The sequence below is a fragment of the Hypanus sabinus genome, chromosome 12 (genome assembly GCF_030144855.1).
Source record: "Hypanus sabinus isolate sHypSab1 chromosome 12, sHypSab1.hap1, whole genome shotgun sequence".
Taxonomy (NCBI): Eukaryota; Metazoa; Chordata; class Chondrichthyes; order Myliobatiformes; family Dasyatidae; genus Hypanus; species Hypanus sabinus.
In genome coordinates this window covers 60,903,071-60,922,229 of record NC_082717.1, presented here as the reverse complement: position 1 = coordinate 60,922,229, position 19,159 = coordinate 60,903,071, and the positions used below count along the sequence as shown (strand labels likewise).

The 19,159-nt window shown below is 42.3% G+C and overlaps 1 protein-coding gene across 1 annotated transcript; it reads left to right on the top strand.

Annotated features, from left to right (window-relative positions):
* Window positions 1-16,755: 16,755 nt before the first annotated feature.
* Window positions 16,756-18,314, top strand: LOC132402502 (general transcription factor II-I repeat domain-containing protein 2-like). Its single transcript, XM_059985354.1, has 2 exons — window positions 16,756-17,853; window positions 17,939-18,314. The coding sequence occupies exon 1, from the start codon at window positions 17,247-17,249 to the stop codon at window positions 17,847-17,849; it is 603 nt and encodes a 200-aa protein (XP_059841337.1). The 5' UTR covers window positions 16,756-17,246; the 3' UTR covers window positions 17,850-17,853; window positions 17,939-18,314.
* The last annotated feature ends 845 nt before the right edge of the window (window positions 18,315-19,159 follow it).

The following is a 19,159-nucleotide window of genomic DNA, read 5'->3' as shown; positions in this document are numbered from 1 at the left end:
AAAGGTGTAGCCATGGGCTTCATCTATGCCTGTGCTGGCTATGCAGAGAAGCCACTGTTCCAAACCTCTTGTACCACTCCCAACTCTTTTTCCACTACACTGACGACTGCATCGGTGCTGCTTCTTGCACCCATGCAGAAATCATCAATTTAATCACCAACTTCCACCCCGCTTTCAAATCCTTGCGAAGCATCAGTGAGGCTTCTCTCCCTTTTCTAGGTCCGGTCTGTGGACTCCGGACTCTGAGTCTCCTGGCTGTCCCTTGTTTCAGTTGGGCTTACTCACGGGCACCTGATGCTCGTCTTGGGGCTGGGAATATAAGTGGCCCTGGGTTTGAGTGTAGGTGCTGGTTTGTCTTGTCAGTATCCTGTCTTTGCCTCTGTGGGGTAAGTCAGGCTGTCTATCCCCTTCCCCTATTTCTGTAGCCCTTGGCTGGAGCCTTGCCTGCTCCCTTTTGCCTGGAGTTTTCCTTGCCTGTGTCCTTGCCTATTCTTGCCGTCAAGTTCTACCGCTGGAGCAAGACCAGAGCCTTGCTGTGTCCAGGTAAGGAACTGGCTTTCGTTGTTTGGAACTGTCTCTTTGTGTCCTTGCCTTTGCTAGGTAGGTCTGACGGTTTGCAGCTACCTAGTGTTGGGAACTGTCTTGTCGTATTCAACTTTCTGTGTATGAGTCCTGGCCCTATGTCCTGTTCCCAAGCGGGGGTCCTGGTTCTGTGTTCCATGTTCCTGACTCCCAGGACCAAGGCCCCGCTTCATGTCCTTGTCCAGCCCAGGAGTCCTGTATCCTGCCCCCACATCCAGTCCTGTTACCTTACCACGTCTTGTCCTCACCTAGATCCGGAGGCCGCGCTCAAGTCAAGACTCAAGTTTCGGGCCCCTGTCCAGTCTCTGGCTCAGAGTCCTTGTCCAGGTTCCAAGTTCCTCATCTAGGTCCTGCTTTCCTGGTCTAGTCCTAGCCCAGGCCCTGTATCCTAGTCTCATCCAGGGCCTGTGTCTCGTCCAGTGTTATTTCTTCCCCACCCCCCTTGCTTTCTTGACATACCTAGTACTGTTGCTAGTACTTCAGTGTCTGTGTCTTGCATTTGGGTCCGCTCTCAATGCCTGACTTAATATCTGCAGGGTGAATGATAAACCTCACAAGAATAAATGTCGGCAGTATTGAACACCACCGCCTTGAGAGATGCACTGGTCTTAAAGAATCACTGTGGGGATATGCTGCAGAGATACTTGGACTTTATGTGTCACACCAGACATCGATCTTCTCACCCAAGTGCACTTAGGAGATTCTATTGCCACTACAGGACCTGATCTCAAGGTGTTCAGTGACAGAATTTGCTGGATTTGTACAATACAGCTTCAGGTGAAAGCAGGGAAGTGGTTGTAATGCATTCCAGTGTAATGTTATTTACAGTTGGCGTGAATTTTTTGGACAAGAGTAACCAGGCTTTCTGATCAAGGATTCTTCTATGGTGTAACTGTAGCCATTCTGGAGATCATCAGTAACAGCCTCACCAAGTGAAGTCTGCTTTGAGCTTCCATTTTCCAATAAGGGCCAATGTTCAAAAGGGTAGGGTCTTCCTTTGTAGCATTTCAATTCAAATGACATTTGGTTTTGTATGTTTAGCTTTCCACTAAAGTATCCAACCTCTGATATTGCTATCAACACAGAAGATAATAGAAAACCTCTACACCTATTGTATAATCATTGGCTTCAGAGGACAGCTGGACACTAAACGATTTATCCAAGTTTTAGAAAAACATTGTTGGTATATTGGGTCAGGTTTATACTTAATTTCTGTGCCCCTCAGCAATGCACCTCTAAGGCTTTGAAAATACTCCTACTGAGACTTTGCCTGCCCTGCAGAGTATTTCCTAAGGTTGGAGTCCTCTCCCCAGCACTCCCATCCCTGTGGTTGCACAGGGTACACTGAGTCGGAAGTTTACATACCTTTACTTTGGTCAATAGACAATAGACAATAGGTGCAGAAGTAGACCATTCGGCCCTTCGAGCTTGCACGGCCATTTTGAGATCATGGCTGATCATCTACTATCAATAGCTGGTTCCTGCCTTGTCCTCATATCCCTTGATTCCCCTATCCATAAGATACCTATCTAGCTCCTTCTTGAAAGCTCCTTCTTGATGTTATTTTCTGGCCTCCTCTGCCTTCCGAGGCAGTGCATTCCAGACCCCCACAACTCTATGAGAGAAAGTTTTTCCTTAACTCTGTCCTAAATGACCAACTCCTTATTCTCAAACCATGCCCTCTGGTATTGGACTCTCCCAGCATCTGGAACATGTTTCCAGCCTCTATCTTGTCCAATCCCTTAATAATCTTATATGTTTCAATCAGATCCCCTCTCAATCTCCTTAATTCCAGCGTGTACAAGCCCAGTCTCTCTAACCTCTCAGCATAAGACAGTCCAGACATCCCAGGAAGTATCCTTGTGAATCTACGCTGCACTTCCTCTACAGCCAGGATGTCCTTCCTTAACTCTGGAGACCAAAACTGTACACAATACTCCAGGTGTGGTCTCACCAGGGCCCTGTACAAATGCAAAAGGATTTCCTTGCTCTTATACTCAATTCCCTTTGTAATAAAGGCCAACATTCCATTAGCCTTCTTCACTGCCTGCTACACTTGCTCATTCACCTTCAGTGACTGATGAACAAGGGCTCCTAGATCTCTTTGTATTTCTCCCTTACCTAACTCTACACTGTTCAGATAATAATCTGCCTTCCTGTTCTTACTCCCAAAGTGGATAACCTCACACTTATTCCCATTAAACGTCATCTGCCAAATATCTGGTCATACTGTAGGACAGCTTTTCTCAAACATTTTGGCCTGGAGGAACCTTCAAACTAACTTTCAGGCCTTAGGGAACCCTTGCGTAAAAATTACTAGATCTACAGCTCACGGTACATTAGCGTATTCAGTAAGTTGTAGATACAATAATCTGTAAGTAATTGTCAATGCCCTTTTGAGCAGAGAATGAAATTTTAGCCAATCTTTCTTCAAAAAAGACAGGTAGTTAAACTTTATTGAAATGAATCCTTTCTTTCCCTTTCATAAATGTTAAAAACTCATAAGGCAACATCATAAATTTCTGTTGAATAGCTGGCTTAAGCCAAAATGAGATTTAATTTTTCAAAAGGTCAGCTCAGTAGATTTAATTTAAATAAAGGTTGTAAATTGTTTTTAATTAATGCTATTTACAACAAGAAAATGTATTGACAATGTTGAATGATGAGGATGATGGCTGGTTCTTCGCTTGTGAAGATCACAAGGGAAAACTCCATCGCTGTTGGGCTTCTCTTCCCATGTGCGTTGTGTGGGATTATGGTGGGGATTAGTGCATGCCGACTGATTCCAGTCTTTAGTCTGGGGGACGTTCCACAATGGCACAGCGAGCTGTGATGTCTGTGGCGACCACAAGGCCACAGACATCACACAGATTGAGCATCAGAGCTTTCCTTCTCCTACCTGGCAAGGCTAATGAGCCCCATCTAACCCAGGTTTGGAATCGGACTTGTCCTTTCCCTAGACTGGCTGCCAACCGAAGCTGATGAGTGCAGCCTGCCTGCCCAGTCATTCTGCTGGACACTCGCCCACTCCATAAAATTGCCAACTCAGTAAGAACAGGGATGCCACATGAAGGTGTTGATATAGGCACAGTAGTGTAGGAGAGGCCATATATGAGTGACCTCCTGCATGGTCCTGTGGCGATCACTATACCTGGAAAGGAGAGAGTCTGGGAAACACTTCGCCTTCTTTAAGTGAGCAGGACATCCAGCCCAGGACTTATCTGGCCCCAATAGTATCGTTACTAAAAGGCAAGCAAAATAAATAAAAATATAGCCTCAAACACAATTTTATACAAGACTTTGAAAAAACATGTTCTTACTAAGTGACATAATCAGGCTCAGGTATAAGCCTAGCATATGAGACCTGTGCTTGTTTTATTGCTGCACAAATACGCAATTCTGGTCAAACCTGAGATAAGCAGACACAGATTTCACCTTCAATGAGACCATTTCTATCCTTGCTCCTCATGCTTGTTAAACATAAAAAGCTTGCTCATACATGTAAGAAGTTGAAAACTGCAGCAAAATGTTCATTGCTTTCATATGAATGGCAGGATACTTGTCTTTCACAGGAATCCAGAACTTGTCTTAAAGTCAAGTTCTCAGGCTGGGTAGAAGATTCAGAGAAAGGGTCCTTCACTCAATCATACACTTGTGTTGAAAGGAAGGAAAAATACTCTTCAATTTTGTTCTGCCCCTCTTCCAGGTGGTTTTCAATAAGACTCACAACTTTCTGATATCCTTCCTCACTCTCAACCTGAAGCAGCAGTGGAAACATTTCAAGATTTCCTTTTGCAACATGATTTTTCCAAAGATTGGTTTTCCTTTAATTCCAGGAATCTTGTCACTTGAAGTCAAAACATTTTCTCTAGGGTCTTTTTTAGACATTCTCAAGGGAACTGGTCTTTGTTTAATCAAGTTAACCATTTTTATAGCCGGAACTTTTGTCATTCATCTCCAAGAGTTTTTGACATCAGCACCTTTCGGAGAAGATCCCTCCAATTTCCTACGACACCAGTGGAGTTTGTTTGCTTCCTTAAGTCAGTTGGTGGCGCGTACGAGGAAGTTGGGGGAGTTAATTCTGGAGCAAAAGGCTGACATCACAGCCCAAGTTGGATGAGTCCATTCAATTCTCGGAAAACACAGTTCACACTCCTCATAAGCCTACTGTCCTCCCCTCTGTACAATACAGCATTCACCAGTTATTAACAGCCTCCGTATCTTGCACCAAAAACTGAGAATGGACACAACCAAATAAACCCGTTTCTACTGTGCACTGCCACACTGGGATGAGAGAACTCGAATGAGATTGCAGATTTCTTTTCATCATGATTTCGTGCAGAAACTCTGGTAACTTCTCAGGGAACCCCGGTTAAGAAACCCTGCTGTAGGTTTGCCCCTGCAGTCAGTGGATATCTTTTCAGTAAGCTATCACCCATTAGAGCAGCTGGCATGTCTTCTGCTACATATCATAGGCCCTGAGGTACATGAAACTATTTTGTAAACCAGTAATTGTATAAATTGAATGGTGCATGTGTGCATTTGGTTGATTTATTGCACAAGTGTCATTCAGTGACAGTTCAGACAGCAGCACATGTAACTGTAACAGGAATTTCCTCTTTCCTTTTTAAAAGAACTCACTTTCACTTTGTTTTTAATGGTTTTCTCATGTTAATAATAGTCTTAGAATATTCAATGGTGAAGATGAAATTTGCTAAACCTGTCATCAGTAATTAAAGTGCAAAATCCCACAGGTAATTAACTCTGAAGTGAAAACAGAAAAAGTTGGAAATGTTCAGTAGTTCTGTGATTACAGATCCAGTTTCAGTGGCTGAACAGACAATACACTGACAAGCTCAGCTCCTTTCCTGGTTCCTCTGCCTTTTCTGAGACTGGCCTGAATTTTATCCTTCCTGGGCAGGCGATTGGTGTGAGATAGCTTTAAATCAAACCACCACAAATAGACCTGAGGAATTCACCTTCTACAAGCTGATTTATCCCTTCAGACAACCAAACAGCCACAAAGCAGGCATAACTGTTACATGCCAACCAAGAAACCCATCTAAGCTTGACCCATCTGCCTGCTGTTGACACATATCCCTCTGAACCATTAATCTTCTAAACTATACCAAGAACAGAATGGTTCTCACCAGATGCTGAAGTGTACTCTACCTATTGATGCCATGGGTAAAATTTGGTATGAGCAAGAGGGAGAAAGGAGGTGGCCAAACCCCTCCAAGATCCTTCTCCCATTCAATTGCATCTTATTTGATCTTTGCTTTAAATTGTCTGGCATTCAATTATCGTTTATATGGAAGTGATAGTGGGACAAGAACATTCTTGAAAGCTCAAGAAATTTCTTTTTTTTTGTAATTTATTTTTTATTGAAGTTCATCATCAAACAAACATTTCCATAAGAGGTATTTCAGACATTGTACATATATATCATATAATCATATATATCACAAATCTCCAAAAAGTATTTATCTGAGGTATACAATAGACAATAGACAATAGGTGCAGAAGTAGACCATTCGGCCCTTCGAGCCTGCACCGCCATTCTGAGATCATGGCTGATCAATTCCTATCAATACCCGGTTCCTGCCTTGTCCCCATATCCCTTGATTCCCCTATCCATAAGATACCTATCTAGCTCCTTCTTGAAAGCTCCTTCTTGATGTTATTTTCTGGCCTCCACTGCCTTCCGAGGCAGTGCATTCCAGACCCCCACAACTCTATGAGAGAAAGTTTTTCCTTAACTCTGTCCTAAATGACCAACTCCTTATTCTCAAACCATGCCCTCTGGTATTGGACTCTCCCAGCATCTGGAACATGTTTCCAGCCTCTATCTTGTCCAATCCCTTAATAATCTTATATGTTTCAATCAGATCCCCTCTCAATCTCCTTAATTCCAGCGTGTACAAGCCCAGTCTCTCTAACCTCTCAGCATAAGACAGTCCAGACATCCCAGGAAGTATCCTTGTGAATCTACGCTGCACTTCCTCTACAGCCAGGATGTCCTTCCTTAACTCTGGAGACCAAAACTGTACACAATACTCCAGGTGTGGTCTCACCAGGGCCCTGTACAAATGCAAAAGGATTTCCTTGCTCTTATACTCAATTCCCTTTGTAATAAAGGCCAACATTCCATTAGCCTTCTTCACTGCCTGCTACACTTGCTCATTCACCTTCAGTGACTGATGAACAAGGGCTCCTAGATCTCTTTGTATTTCTCCCTTACCTAACTCTACACTGTTCAGATAATAATCTGCCTTCCTGTTCTTACTCCCAAAGTGGATAACCTCACACTTATTCCCATTAAACGTCATCTGCCAAATATCTGGTCATACTGTAGGACAGCTTTTCTCAAACATTTTGGCCTGGAGGAACCTTCAAACTAACTTTCAGGCCTTAGGGAACCCTTGCGTAAAAATTACTAGATCTACAGCTCACGGTACATTAGCGTATTCAGTAAGTTGTAGATACAATAATCTGTAAGTAATTGTCAATGCCCTTTTGAGCAGAGAATGAAATTTTAGCCAATCTTTCTTCAAAAAAGACAGGTAGTTAAACTTTATTGAAATGAATCCTTTCTTTCCCTTTCATAAATGTTAAAAACTCATAAGGCAACATCATAAATTTCTGTTGAATAGCTGGCTTAAGCCAAAATGAGATTTAATTTTTCAAAAGGTCAGCTCAGTAGATTTAATTTAAATAAAGGTTGTAAATTGTTTTTAATTAATGCTATTTACAACAAGAAAATGTATTGACAATGTTGAATGATGAGGATGATGGCTGGTTCTTCGCTTGTGAAGATCACAAGGGAAAACTCCATCGCTGTTGGGCTTCTCTTCCCATGTGCGTTGTGTGGGATTATGGTGGGGATTAGTGCATGCCGACTGATTCCAGTCTTTAGTCTGGGGGACGTTCCACAATGGCACAGCGAGCTGTGATGTCTGTGGCGACCACAAGGCCACAGACATCACACAGATTGAGCATCAGAGCTTTCCTTCTCCTACCTGGCAAGGCTAATGAGCCCCATCTAACCCAGGTTTGGAATCGGACTTGTCCTTTCCCTAGACTGGCTGCCAACCGAAGCTGATGAGTGCAGCCTGCCTGCCCAGTCATTCTGCTGGACACTCGCCCACTCCATAAAATTGCCAACTCAGTAAGAACAGGGATGCCACATGAAGGTGTTGATATAGGCACAGTAGTGTAGGAGAGGCCATATATGAGTGACCTCCTGCATGGTCCTGTGGCGATCACTATACCTGGAAAGGAGAGAGTCTGGGAAACACTTCGCCTTCTTTAAGTGAGCAGGACATCCAGCCCAGGACTTATCTGGCCCCAATAGTATCGTTACTAAAAGGCAAGCAAAATAAATAAAAATATAGCCTCAAACACAATTTTATACAAGACTTTGAAAAAACATGTTCTTACTAAGTGACATAATCAGGCTCAGGTATAAGCCTAGCATATGAGACCTGTGCTTGTTTTATTGCTGCACAAATACGCAATTCTGGTCAAACCTGAGATAAGCAGACACAGATTTCACCTTCAATGAGACCATTTCTATCCTTGCTCCTCATGCTTGTTAAACATAAAAAGCTTGCTCATACATGTAAGAAGTTGAAAACTGCAGCAAAATGTTCATTGCTTTCATATGAATGGCAGGATACTTGTCTTTCACAGGAATCCAGAACTTGTCTTAAAGTCAAGTTCTCAGGCTGGGTAGAAGATTCAGAGAAAGGGTCCTTCACTCAATCATACACTTGTGTTGAAAGGAAGGAAAAATACTCTTCAATTTTGTTCTGCCCCTCTTCCAGGTGGTTTTCAATAAGACTCACAACTTTCTGATATCCTTCCTCACTCTCAACCTGAAGCAGCAGTGGAAACATTTCAAGATTTCCTTTTGCAACATGATTTTTCCAAAGATTGGTTTTCCTTTAATTCCAGGAATCTTGTCACTTGAAGTCAAAACATTTTCTCTAGGGTCTTTTTTAGACATTCTCAAGGGAACTGGTCTTTGTTTAATCAAGTTAACCATTTTTATAGCCGGAACTTTTGTCATTCATCTCCAAGAGTTTTTGACATCAGCACCTTTCGGAGAAGATCCCTCCAATTTCCTACGACACCAGTGGAGTTTGTTTGCTTCCTTAAGTCAGTTGGTGGCGCGTACGAGGAAGTTGGGGGAGTTAATTCTGGAGCAAAAGGCTGACATCACAGCCCAAGTTGGATGAGTCCATTCAATTCTCGGAAAACACAGTTCACACTCCTCATAAGCCTACTGTCCTCCCCTCTGTACAATACAGCATTCACCAGTTATTAACAGCCTCCGTATCTTGCACCAAAAACTGAGAATGGACACAACCAAATAAACCCGTTTCTACTGTGCACTGCCACACTGGGATGAGAGAACTCGAATGAGATTGCAGATTTCTTTTCATCATGATTTCGTGCAGAAACTCTGGTAACTTCTCAGGGAACCCCGGTTAAGAAACCCTGCTGTAGGTTTGCCCCTGCAGTCAGTGGATATCTTTTCAGTAAGCTATCACCCATTAGAGCAGCTGGCATGTCTTCTGCTACATATCATAGGCCCTGAGGTACATGAAACTATTTTGTAAACCAGTAATTGTATAAATTGAATGGTGCATGTGTGCATTTGGTTGATTTATTGCACAAGTGTCATTCAGTGACAGTTCAGACAGCAGCACATGTAACTGTAACAGGAATTTCCTCTTTCCTTTTTAAAAGAACTCACTTTCACTTTGTTTTTAATGGTTTTCTCATGTTAATAATAGTCTTAGAATATTCAATGGTGAAGATGAAATTTGCTAAACCTGTCATCAGTAATTAAAGTGCAAAATCCCACAGGTAATTAACTCTGAAGTGAAAACAGAAAAAGTTGGAAATGTTCAGTAGTTCTGTGATTACAGATCCAGTTTCAGTGGCTGAACAGACAATACACTGACAAGCTCAGCTCCTTTCCTGGTTCCTCTGCCTTTTCTGAGACTGGCCTGAATTTTATCCTTCCTGGGCAGGCGATTGGTGTGAGATAGCTTTAAATCAAACCACCACAAATAGACCTGAGGAATTCACCTTCTACAAGCTGATTTATCCCTTCAGACAACCAAACAGCCACAAAGCAGGCATAACTGTTACATGCCAACCAAGAAACCCATCTAAGCTTGACCCATCTGCCTGCTGTTGACACATATCCCTCTGAACCATTAATCTTCTAAACTATACCAAGAACAGAATGGTTCTCACCAGATGCTGAAGTGTACTCTACCTATTGATGCCATGGGTAAAATTTGGTATGAGCAAGAGGGAGAAAGGAGGTGGCCAAACCCCTCCAAGATCCTTCTCCCATTCAATTGCATCTTATTTGATCTTTGCTTTAAATTGTCTGGCATTCAATTATCGTTTATATGGAAGTGATAGTGGGACAAGAACATTCTTGAAAGCTCAAGAAATTTCTTTTTTTTTGTAATTTATTTTTTATTGAAGTTCATCATCAAACAAACATTTCCATAAGAGGTATTTCAGACATTGTACATATATATCATATAATCATATATATCACAAATCTCCAAAAAGTATTTATCTGAGGTATACAATAGACAATAGACAATAGGTGCAGAAGTAGACCATTCAGCCCTTCGAGCCTGCACCGCCATTCTGAGATCATGGCTGATCAATTCCTATCAATACCCGGTTCCTGCCTTGTCCCCATATCCCTTGATTCCCCTATCCATAAGATACCTATCTAGCTCCTTCTTGAAAGCTCCTTCTTGATGTTATTTTCTGGCCTCCACTGCCTTCCGAGGCAGTGCATTCCAGACCCCCACAACTCTATGAGAGAAGAAGTTTTTCCTTAACTCTGTCCTAAATGACCAACTCCTTATTCTCAAACCATGCCCTCTGGTACTGGACTCTTCCAGCATCTGGAACATATTTCCAGCCTCTATCTTGTCCAATCCCTTAATAATCCTATATGTTTCAATCAGATCCCCTCTCAATCTCCTTAATTCCAGCGTGTACAAGCCCAGTCTCTCTAACCTCTCAGCAGAAGACAGTCCAGACATCCCAGGAATTAACCTCGTGAATCTACGCTGCACTTCCTCTACAGCCAGGATGTCCTTCCTTAACCCTGGAGACCAAAACTGTACACAGTACTCCAGGTGTGGTCTCACCAGGGCCCTGTACAAATGCAAAAGGATTTCCTTGCTCTTGTACTCAATTCCCCTTGTAATAAAGGCCAACATTCCATTAGCCTTCTTCACTGCCTGCTGCACTTGCTCATTCACCTTCAGTGACTGATGAACAAGACTCCTAGATCTCTTTGTATTTCTCCCTTACCTAACTCTACACCGTCCAGATAATAATCTGCCTTCCTGTTCTTACTCCCAAAGTGGATAACCTCACACTTATTCACATTAAACGCCATCTGCCAAGTATCTGCCCACTCACCCAGCCTATCCAAGTCACCCTAAGTTCTCCTAACATCCTCATCACATGTCACACAGCCACCCAGCTTAGTATCATCAGCAAATTTGCTGATGTTATTTTCTATGCCTTCATCCAAATCGTTAACGTAAATGGTAAACAACTGTGGTCCCAATACCGAGCCCTGTGGCACCCCACTAGTCACCACCTGCCATTCCGAGAAACAACCATTCACCGCTACCCTTTGCTTTCTATCTGCCAACCAGTTTTCTATCCATGTCAATGCCTTCCCCCCCGATGCCCTGAGCTTTGATTTAACCCACTAATCTTCTATGTGGGACCTTATCAAATGCCTTCTGAAAATCGAGGTACACTACATCCACTGGATCTCCCCCGTCTAACTTCCTGGTTACATCCTCGAAAACTCCAACAGATTAGTCAAGCATGATTTGCCCTTGGTAAATCCATGCTGGCTCGGCCCAATCCTATCACTGCTATCTAGATATGCCACTATTTCATCCTTAATAATGAACTCTAGCATCTTTCCCACCACCGATGTCAAGCTGACAGGTCAATAGTTCTCTGTTTTCTCCCTCCCTCCTTTCTTAAAAAGTGGGATAACATTAGCCATTCTCCAATCCTCAGGAACTGATCCTGAATCTAAGGAACATTGGAAAATGATTACCAATGCATCTGCAATTTCCAGGGCTACCTCCTTTAGTTCCCTAGGGTGCAGACCATCTGGACCTGGGGATTTTTCAGCCTTCAGTCCCATCAGTCTTCTTATCACCGTTTCCTTCCGAATATCAATCTGTTTCATTTCCTCTGTTACCCTATGTCCTTGGCCCATCCATACATCTGGGAGATTGCTTGTGTCTTCCTTAGTGAAAACAGATCTAAAGTACTCATTAAATTCTTCTGCCATTTCTCTGTTTCCCATAACAATTTCACCCAATTCATTCTTCAAGGGCCCAACATTGTTCTTAACTATCTTCTTTCTCTTCACATAACTAAAAAAGCTTTTGCTATCTTCCTTTATGTTCCTGGCTAGCTTGTGTTTGTACCTCATTTTTTTCTCTCCATATTGTCTTTTTAGTTAAGTTCTGTTGTTCCTTAAAAACTTCCCAATCATCTGTCCTCCCACTCACCTTAGCTCTGTCATATTTCCTTTTTTTTAATGCTATGCAATCTCTGACTTCCTTTGTCAACCACTGAGGCCCCTTCCCCCCCTTTGAATCCTTCCTTCTCTGGGGGATGAACTGATTTTGCACCTTGTGCATTATTCCCAAGAATACCTGCCATTGCTGTTCCACTGTTTTTTCTGCTAGGCTATCCGTCCAGTCAACTTTGGCCAGCTCCTCCCTCATGGCTCCTTAGGTTCCCCTGTTCATCTGCAACACTGACACCTCCGAGCTGCCCTTATCCTTCTCAAATTGCAGATAAAAGCTTATCATATTGTGATCACTACCTCCTAATGGCTCCTTTACTGCGAGATCGCTTATCAAATCTTGTTCATTACATAACACTAAATCCAGAATAGTCTTGTCCCTGGTCAGCTCTCGTACAAGCTGTTCCAATAATGCATCCCATAGGCACTCTACAAACTCTCTATCCTGTGGTCCAACACCAACCTGATTCTCCCAGTTCACCTGCATGTTGAAATCCCCCATAACTACTGTGACATTACCTTTGCCACATGCCAATGTTAACTCCCTATTCAACTTGCACCCAATATCCATGCTACTGTTTGGTGGCCTGTAGACAACGCCCATTTGGGTCCTTTTGCCCTTACTGTTCTTCAGTTCTATCCACACAGACTCTACTTCTCCTGACCCTATGTCCCCCCTTGCAAAGGACTGAATCTCATTCCTCACCAACAGGGCCACCCCCACCCCCTCTGCCCACATTTCTGTCCCTACGATAGCACGTATACCCTTGTACATTCATTTCCCAGGTCTGATCTCCCTGCAGCCATGTCTCCATTATCCCAACAACATCATAGTTACCCATTCGCACCTGGGCTTCAAGCTCATCCGCCTTATTTCTGACACTTCGTGTGTTCAGATATAGAATTTTTAACCCATTTCTCCTCTCTCTGTTTGAATCGCTGCCTATTGTGCTTAACCCAGTTCCCTGAACTCCCATCGGGCTATATGCCCCTAGAATTTTGTTGTCCTTCCTACATTTACTTATTCTTTCAACACATTTAACTCCATGTTCCGTCAGACCATCCCTCTGTACACGAGTCCTCCTTATCACTTGTTCCGCCCCACCTTCCTCTACTACACACTTAATATTCTGGAACAGTGTAGTCCCCACCTGTCCTTTGTTCTTCCTCTCGCTATCCTCTCTCACATTCTGGACCCCCGCCCCCTGCAAATTTAGTTTAAACCCCCACCAAGAAGCTCTAGCAATCTTCCCTGCAAGAATGTTAGTACTGCTCCAGTTCAGGTGTAAACCGTCCCTTCGGAACAGATCCCACCTTCCCTGGAACAAGGCCCAATTATCTACAAACCTGAAGCCCTCCCTCCTGCACCATCCTCTCAGCCACGTATTAATCTTTGTAATCCTCCTGTTCCTTGCCTCACTCGCATGTGGCACAGGTAGCAATCCTGAGATTGTTACCCTGGAGGTCCTGCTCTTCAGCTTCGCACCTAACTCCCTGAACTCCCTACGCAGGACCCCCTCACTAATCCTACCCACGTCGTTGGTCCCTACATGGACCACAATATCTGGATTCTTGCCCTCCCTCTCGAGAATAACCTGCACCCGATCTGAGATATACACTTATAGAAAAGAGTGGGAAAAAGAAACAAGCAAAAGGAAAGAACTATGTACAAGTAGCGAGTGATCTTTTTTTTACAACAGATTCATTGATTTGTGAGAATAAAATCAGGCCTATGAGGCATTATGTAGTTAACCATTTTTCCCAGTATGAATCAAATTGTTCCAGCTTATAGACAATAGACAATAGGTGCAGAAGTAGACCGTTCGGCCCTTCAAGCCTGCACCGTCATTTTGAGATCATGGCTGATCAATACCCGGTTCCTGCCTTGTCCCCATATCCCTTGATTCCCCTATCCATAAAATACCTATCTAGCTCCTTTTTGAAAGCATCCAGAGAATTGGCCTCCACTACCTTCCGAGGCTGTGCATTCCAGACCCCCATAACTCTATGAGAGAAGGTTTTTCCTTAACTCTGTCCTAAATGACCTACCCCTTATTCTCACAGCATACCCTCTGGTACTGGACTCTCCCAGCATCTGGAACATATTTCCTGCCTCTATCTTGTCCAATCCCTTAATAATCTTATATGTTTCAATCAGATCCCCTCTCAATGTCCTTAATTCCAGCGTGTACAAGCCCAGTCTCTCTAACCTCTCTGCGTAAGACAGTCCAGGCATCCCAGGAATTAACCTCGTGAATCTATGCTGCACTTCCTCTACAGCCAGGATGTCCTTCCTTAACCCTGGAGACCAAAACTGCACACAACACTCCAGATGTGGTCTTACAAATGCAAGAGGATTTCCTTGCTCTTGTACTCAATTCCCTTTGTAATAAAGGCTAACGTTCTATTAGCCTTCTTCACTGCCTGCTGCACTTGCTCATTCACCTTCAGTGACTGATGAACAAGGACTCCTAGATCTCTTTGTATTTCTCCCTTACCTAAATCTACACCGTTCAGATAATAATCTGCTTTTCTGTTCTTACTCCCAAAGTGGATAACCTCACACTTATTCACATTAAGCACCATCTGCCAAGTATCTGCCCACTCACCCAGCCTATCCAAGTCACCCTGAATTCTCCTAACATCCTCATCACATGTCACACTGCCACCCAGCTTAGTATCAGCAGCAAATTTGCTGATGCTATTCTCAATGCCTTCATCTAAATCGTTGACGTAAATCGTAAACAGCTGTGGTCCCAATACCGAGCCCTGTGGCACCCCATTAGTCACCACCTGCCATTCCAAGGAACACCCATTCACCGCTACCCTTTGCTTTCTATCTGCCAACAAGTTTTCTATCCATGTCAATGTCTTCCTCCCAATGCCATGAGCTTTGATTTTATCCACCAATCTCCTATGTGGGACCTTATCAAACGCCTTCTGAAAATGATTAACAGATGCTGTTATCTTCTCCATTTTGTAAATGTCCATTGTAATTTCCATCCATGTATTTAAAATTGGGCTCTCCTGTGATAACCATTTCCTAGTAAGAGTCTTTTTAACCATCCACCAACAGTATATTCATTAAATATTTATCTCTTTTCAACCAATCTTGAGGTATATATCCAAAATATATGGTCTTACTCTCTAAGGGTATTTCACATTTAAAGATGTCTTGTAGGGCATTGTGTATCCCCCTCCAATAGTTTTTGATAACAGGGCAGTCCCAAAAAATATGATAATGATTTGCATTTTGATTTCCACAATTTCTCCAGCAAACAGGGATCATAATGGGATTTCTGAGAGGGTGTAATAAAATATCTTATCAAGTTTTTCCATCCAAACTCCCTCCATTTCTGTGAATTGGTACACTTCCATTGATCTCCATATTGTTGTCCATTCTTCCTCAGATATAGTTATCCCTCCTTCCTTCTCCCATTTTGTTTTAATGCATGAAGTCAAATGCATTTTAAGATTTGACAACCCCTTATACATGCTAGAAATGATTCTACTACCATTATCTGAATTATATGCTTTTCTAAAAGAGCTCTATCAAGCATATATTTGCCTTGGTTACATTTTTAAGTGTCTTATTAACATATTGTCGCATCTGTAAATACCAATAAAAATCTTGTTTTTCTAATAAGTGTTGCTCTTTAAGCATTTCAAAACTGAACGGTGAACAATGTTCCTTCTTTCATTATGTTGCAAAGAACTGTTATTCCTTTAGCTGTCCAGTCCTTAAATCTAGCATCAAATTGATTTGGTGTAAAATCAGAGTCATATGCACACCATTTAAGAATTGCAATATCTCCCTCTAGATTATATTCTTTTATAGTATTTTTCCATATTTTAAGAGTCAGTTTCACCCATGGGTTATCAATAGTGTTCATGTATCTTTGCAGGTTGTTATCAGCCAAAATTGCTTGTATGGGGATGGGAAGTACCCGCTCCTCAATGTTTTTCCATTGAGCATCATATGATGGGTTGCACCAACATATCACAACTCTCAACTGTGCTGCAAAATAATAAGAGAAGGTAGGCCCCATCCCCCCTTTTCCTTGGCTAATTGCAAAGTCTTGAGACAAACTCTATGCCTTTTACCCTGCCAAATATACCTTGATAGCATCTTGTTCCATTCATTGAATTGATTTTGATTAATCTCTATTGGTAGGGTCTGAAAGAGATATAACAGTCTGGGCAGTATATTCATTTTAATAAATTCAGTCCTTGAACTAAGACTGAAAAAAGGAATCAGGTTCCATCTTGCCACATCTTCCTTAATTTTTTTGTATAAAGGCTGATAATTACATTCTGATAATTTTGCCAAATCTTTTGGCATAATGATGCCCAAATATTTGAAAGGCTCTGTGTGCCATGCCCAGGGGTATCAATTTTCAATTTCTCTTCGTGGGCTATAGTAATATGAAAGTAATTGGGTTTTATCTATGTTGATCTTGTATCCTGATAATTGACCATATTGTTCAAAGGATTGCATCAATTTAGGCAAAGAGTATGTTGGTTGCCCTAGATCGGGAGTCGGCAACCTGCGGCTCCCGAGCCATTTGTGGCTCTTTCACCTCTGTGCTGCGGCTCCCTGTGGCTTTGGGAAATAATTGGTCAGTATTTAATTAAAATGTATTTTATGTTAGTTTGTTAGCTTTTGAAATGTAATTATGGTGATCTTGTACAACCTAAGTGTAGCGACACATTTCCTGCCACATCCGAAACGGCTCACAATTAGCCAGCATTCTGGCTAAGGGAGATAGCCTACGGGGGTTTGTGAGTACGCGTCTTTTGCAGCATCTGCGTCCATGGGGGGCTGGGTTGAGGGAGGCTTAAAAGCAAGGCTGTTTAGTTCGAATAAAGCTATCTTTGACTGCAGTTTACTGACACCGCTACAACGTGTTTTTATCGCTGGCTGTCCAGACGGAAGGTGCTGAAACGCTTTGTCGCGTGTCTGGAAGAAGTGAAAACTTTCCTGGGCAGCAAAGGGCTCACCTTTCCTGAGCTGGAACAGCCAGAGTGGCTGGAAAAGCTACACTTCATGGTAGACATGACAGCGCACCTGAACACGCTGAACACAGCTCTTCAGGGGAAAGGACGTACAGCCCTGCACATGTTGGAGGATGTTTTGGCATTCGAGCGCAAGTTGACAGTGCTTGCCAGAGATTTACAGAAAGGCACTTTGTCTCACTTCCCCAATTTGAGAGAGTTCAAACAAGGTCACGACATGATAATTTCGGAGTATTTACATTCTGCAATCATCGCAATGCAAACATCGTTTGGGAAACGCTTCTGTGAGTTCAGAGAGGAAAAAAACACATTATCCTTCCCGGTCACTCCCTTAAGCATCGATCCTTCCCTACTGAATACGACTGCATTGGCAGGTGTGAGTCAACCTGATCTTGAGATGGAACTGGCCGACATAGCCGACAAAGACATATGGGTGTCCAAGTTTAGACGCTTGACAGCAGACCTTGAAGATGTTGCCCGTCAGAAGGCCGTTCTTGCTCAGAAACACAAATGGAGTGATATTGAAAACCTCACAGATGACAGCTTGCGATCCTGTGTAAAGATGAAGGTGACATCATACAGCCCTGATGTGCAGACGCTGTGCGCTGAGGTCCAGGAGCAGAAATCCCATTAACCAAGTATGATAAATATTTTAATTGCCTATTATTTTACTTATATTCATATTTTTTCATTGTTCAGTGAAATAGTCCTTTCATTTTTCAGGATGACAGCTGGCTGACGTTATTTTTGGTTTGCTGCTGGCGGAAAATTTAAGTTCGGCGTTTTTCATAAATACAAGAAGGACTCAAATAGACATTGAATATTTTACTTAAAAGTAACTTTCAACCCAAACGTCTTTTTTTCGGAGTTCAAAATGTTTTTGTTGCATGCAGAAATGTAATTTAGTTTTCTCTGCAGGAGTTCATCAATTTCATAAATGCAACACATTATAGTTTGTTTATACATAGCATAAAGGCAAAAAAAAACGTTGTATGCAGTGTTATTTCATTTTAAATGTCAAACGGGTTTTGCGGCTCCCAGTGTTTTCTTTTCTGTGGGAAACGGGTCCAAGTGGCTCTTTCAGTGGTAAAGGTTGCTGACCCCTGCCCTAGATAGATCAAAATGTTATCTGCATAACAAACCAATTTATGCTCTGTCCCTTTAATAGTAATTCCCCTGATATCTTCATTTTGTCTGATGTATTGAGCTAATGGTTCCAGATATAACGTGAAGAGTATTGGTGACCATGCACAACCCTGTCTTATGCCCCTTTCTAGGGTAAGACTATTTGATAAATATCCATTGATTTTCATCCTAGCTGTAGGGTTGTCATATAGTGTCTGTATAGCTTTAATAATTGTGTCTTGGAAACCAAATCTATGTAAAACTCTGTAAAGAAAATTCCAATTAACCGAATCAAATGCTTTTTCAGTGTCCACGTTTATCACTATTGCTTCAATTTTATTTTTTTTTGTATATGATCCATAATGTGAAGAGTCCTTCGTATATTTTCTTGTGTCTGGCATTGTCGTATAAAACCTGTCTGATCGTTACATATCAGTATGGGTAGAAACTCTTCTAATCGTTTGGCCGTGATGGAGGTAAATAACCTATAATCTACATTAAGAACGGATATTGGTCTAAATGACCCGCATTCCATTTTATCCTTGCCTTCTTTCGGTATAGCTGAGAGTATCGCTTCCTTCCAACTGGGTGGCATTTGTGCCTTTTTTAGAGCCCAGTTCAGTATGGGGAGTAAAACAGGAATTAACTCATTTTTAAATTCTTTGTACCACTCTGCCGTATACCCATCTGATCCTGGTGACTTGCTTAATTTAAGCCTACCGATTGCAACTTTTAATTCAACTTCACTTATGTCAGCAGTCATCCTTCTATTTTGTTCTTCGCTTAATGTGGGTAACTCTAGAGAATTCAAGAAGGTGT

Excerpts from the sequence above, each read along its gene's own strand:
- LOC132402502 (XM_059985354.1), top strand. The coding sequence starts at position 17,247 with ATGGTAGACATGACAGCGCACCTGAACACGCTGAACACAGCTCTTCAG.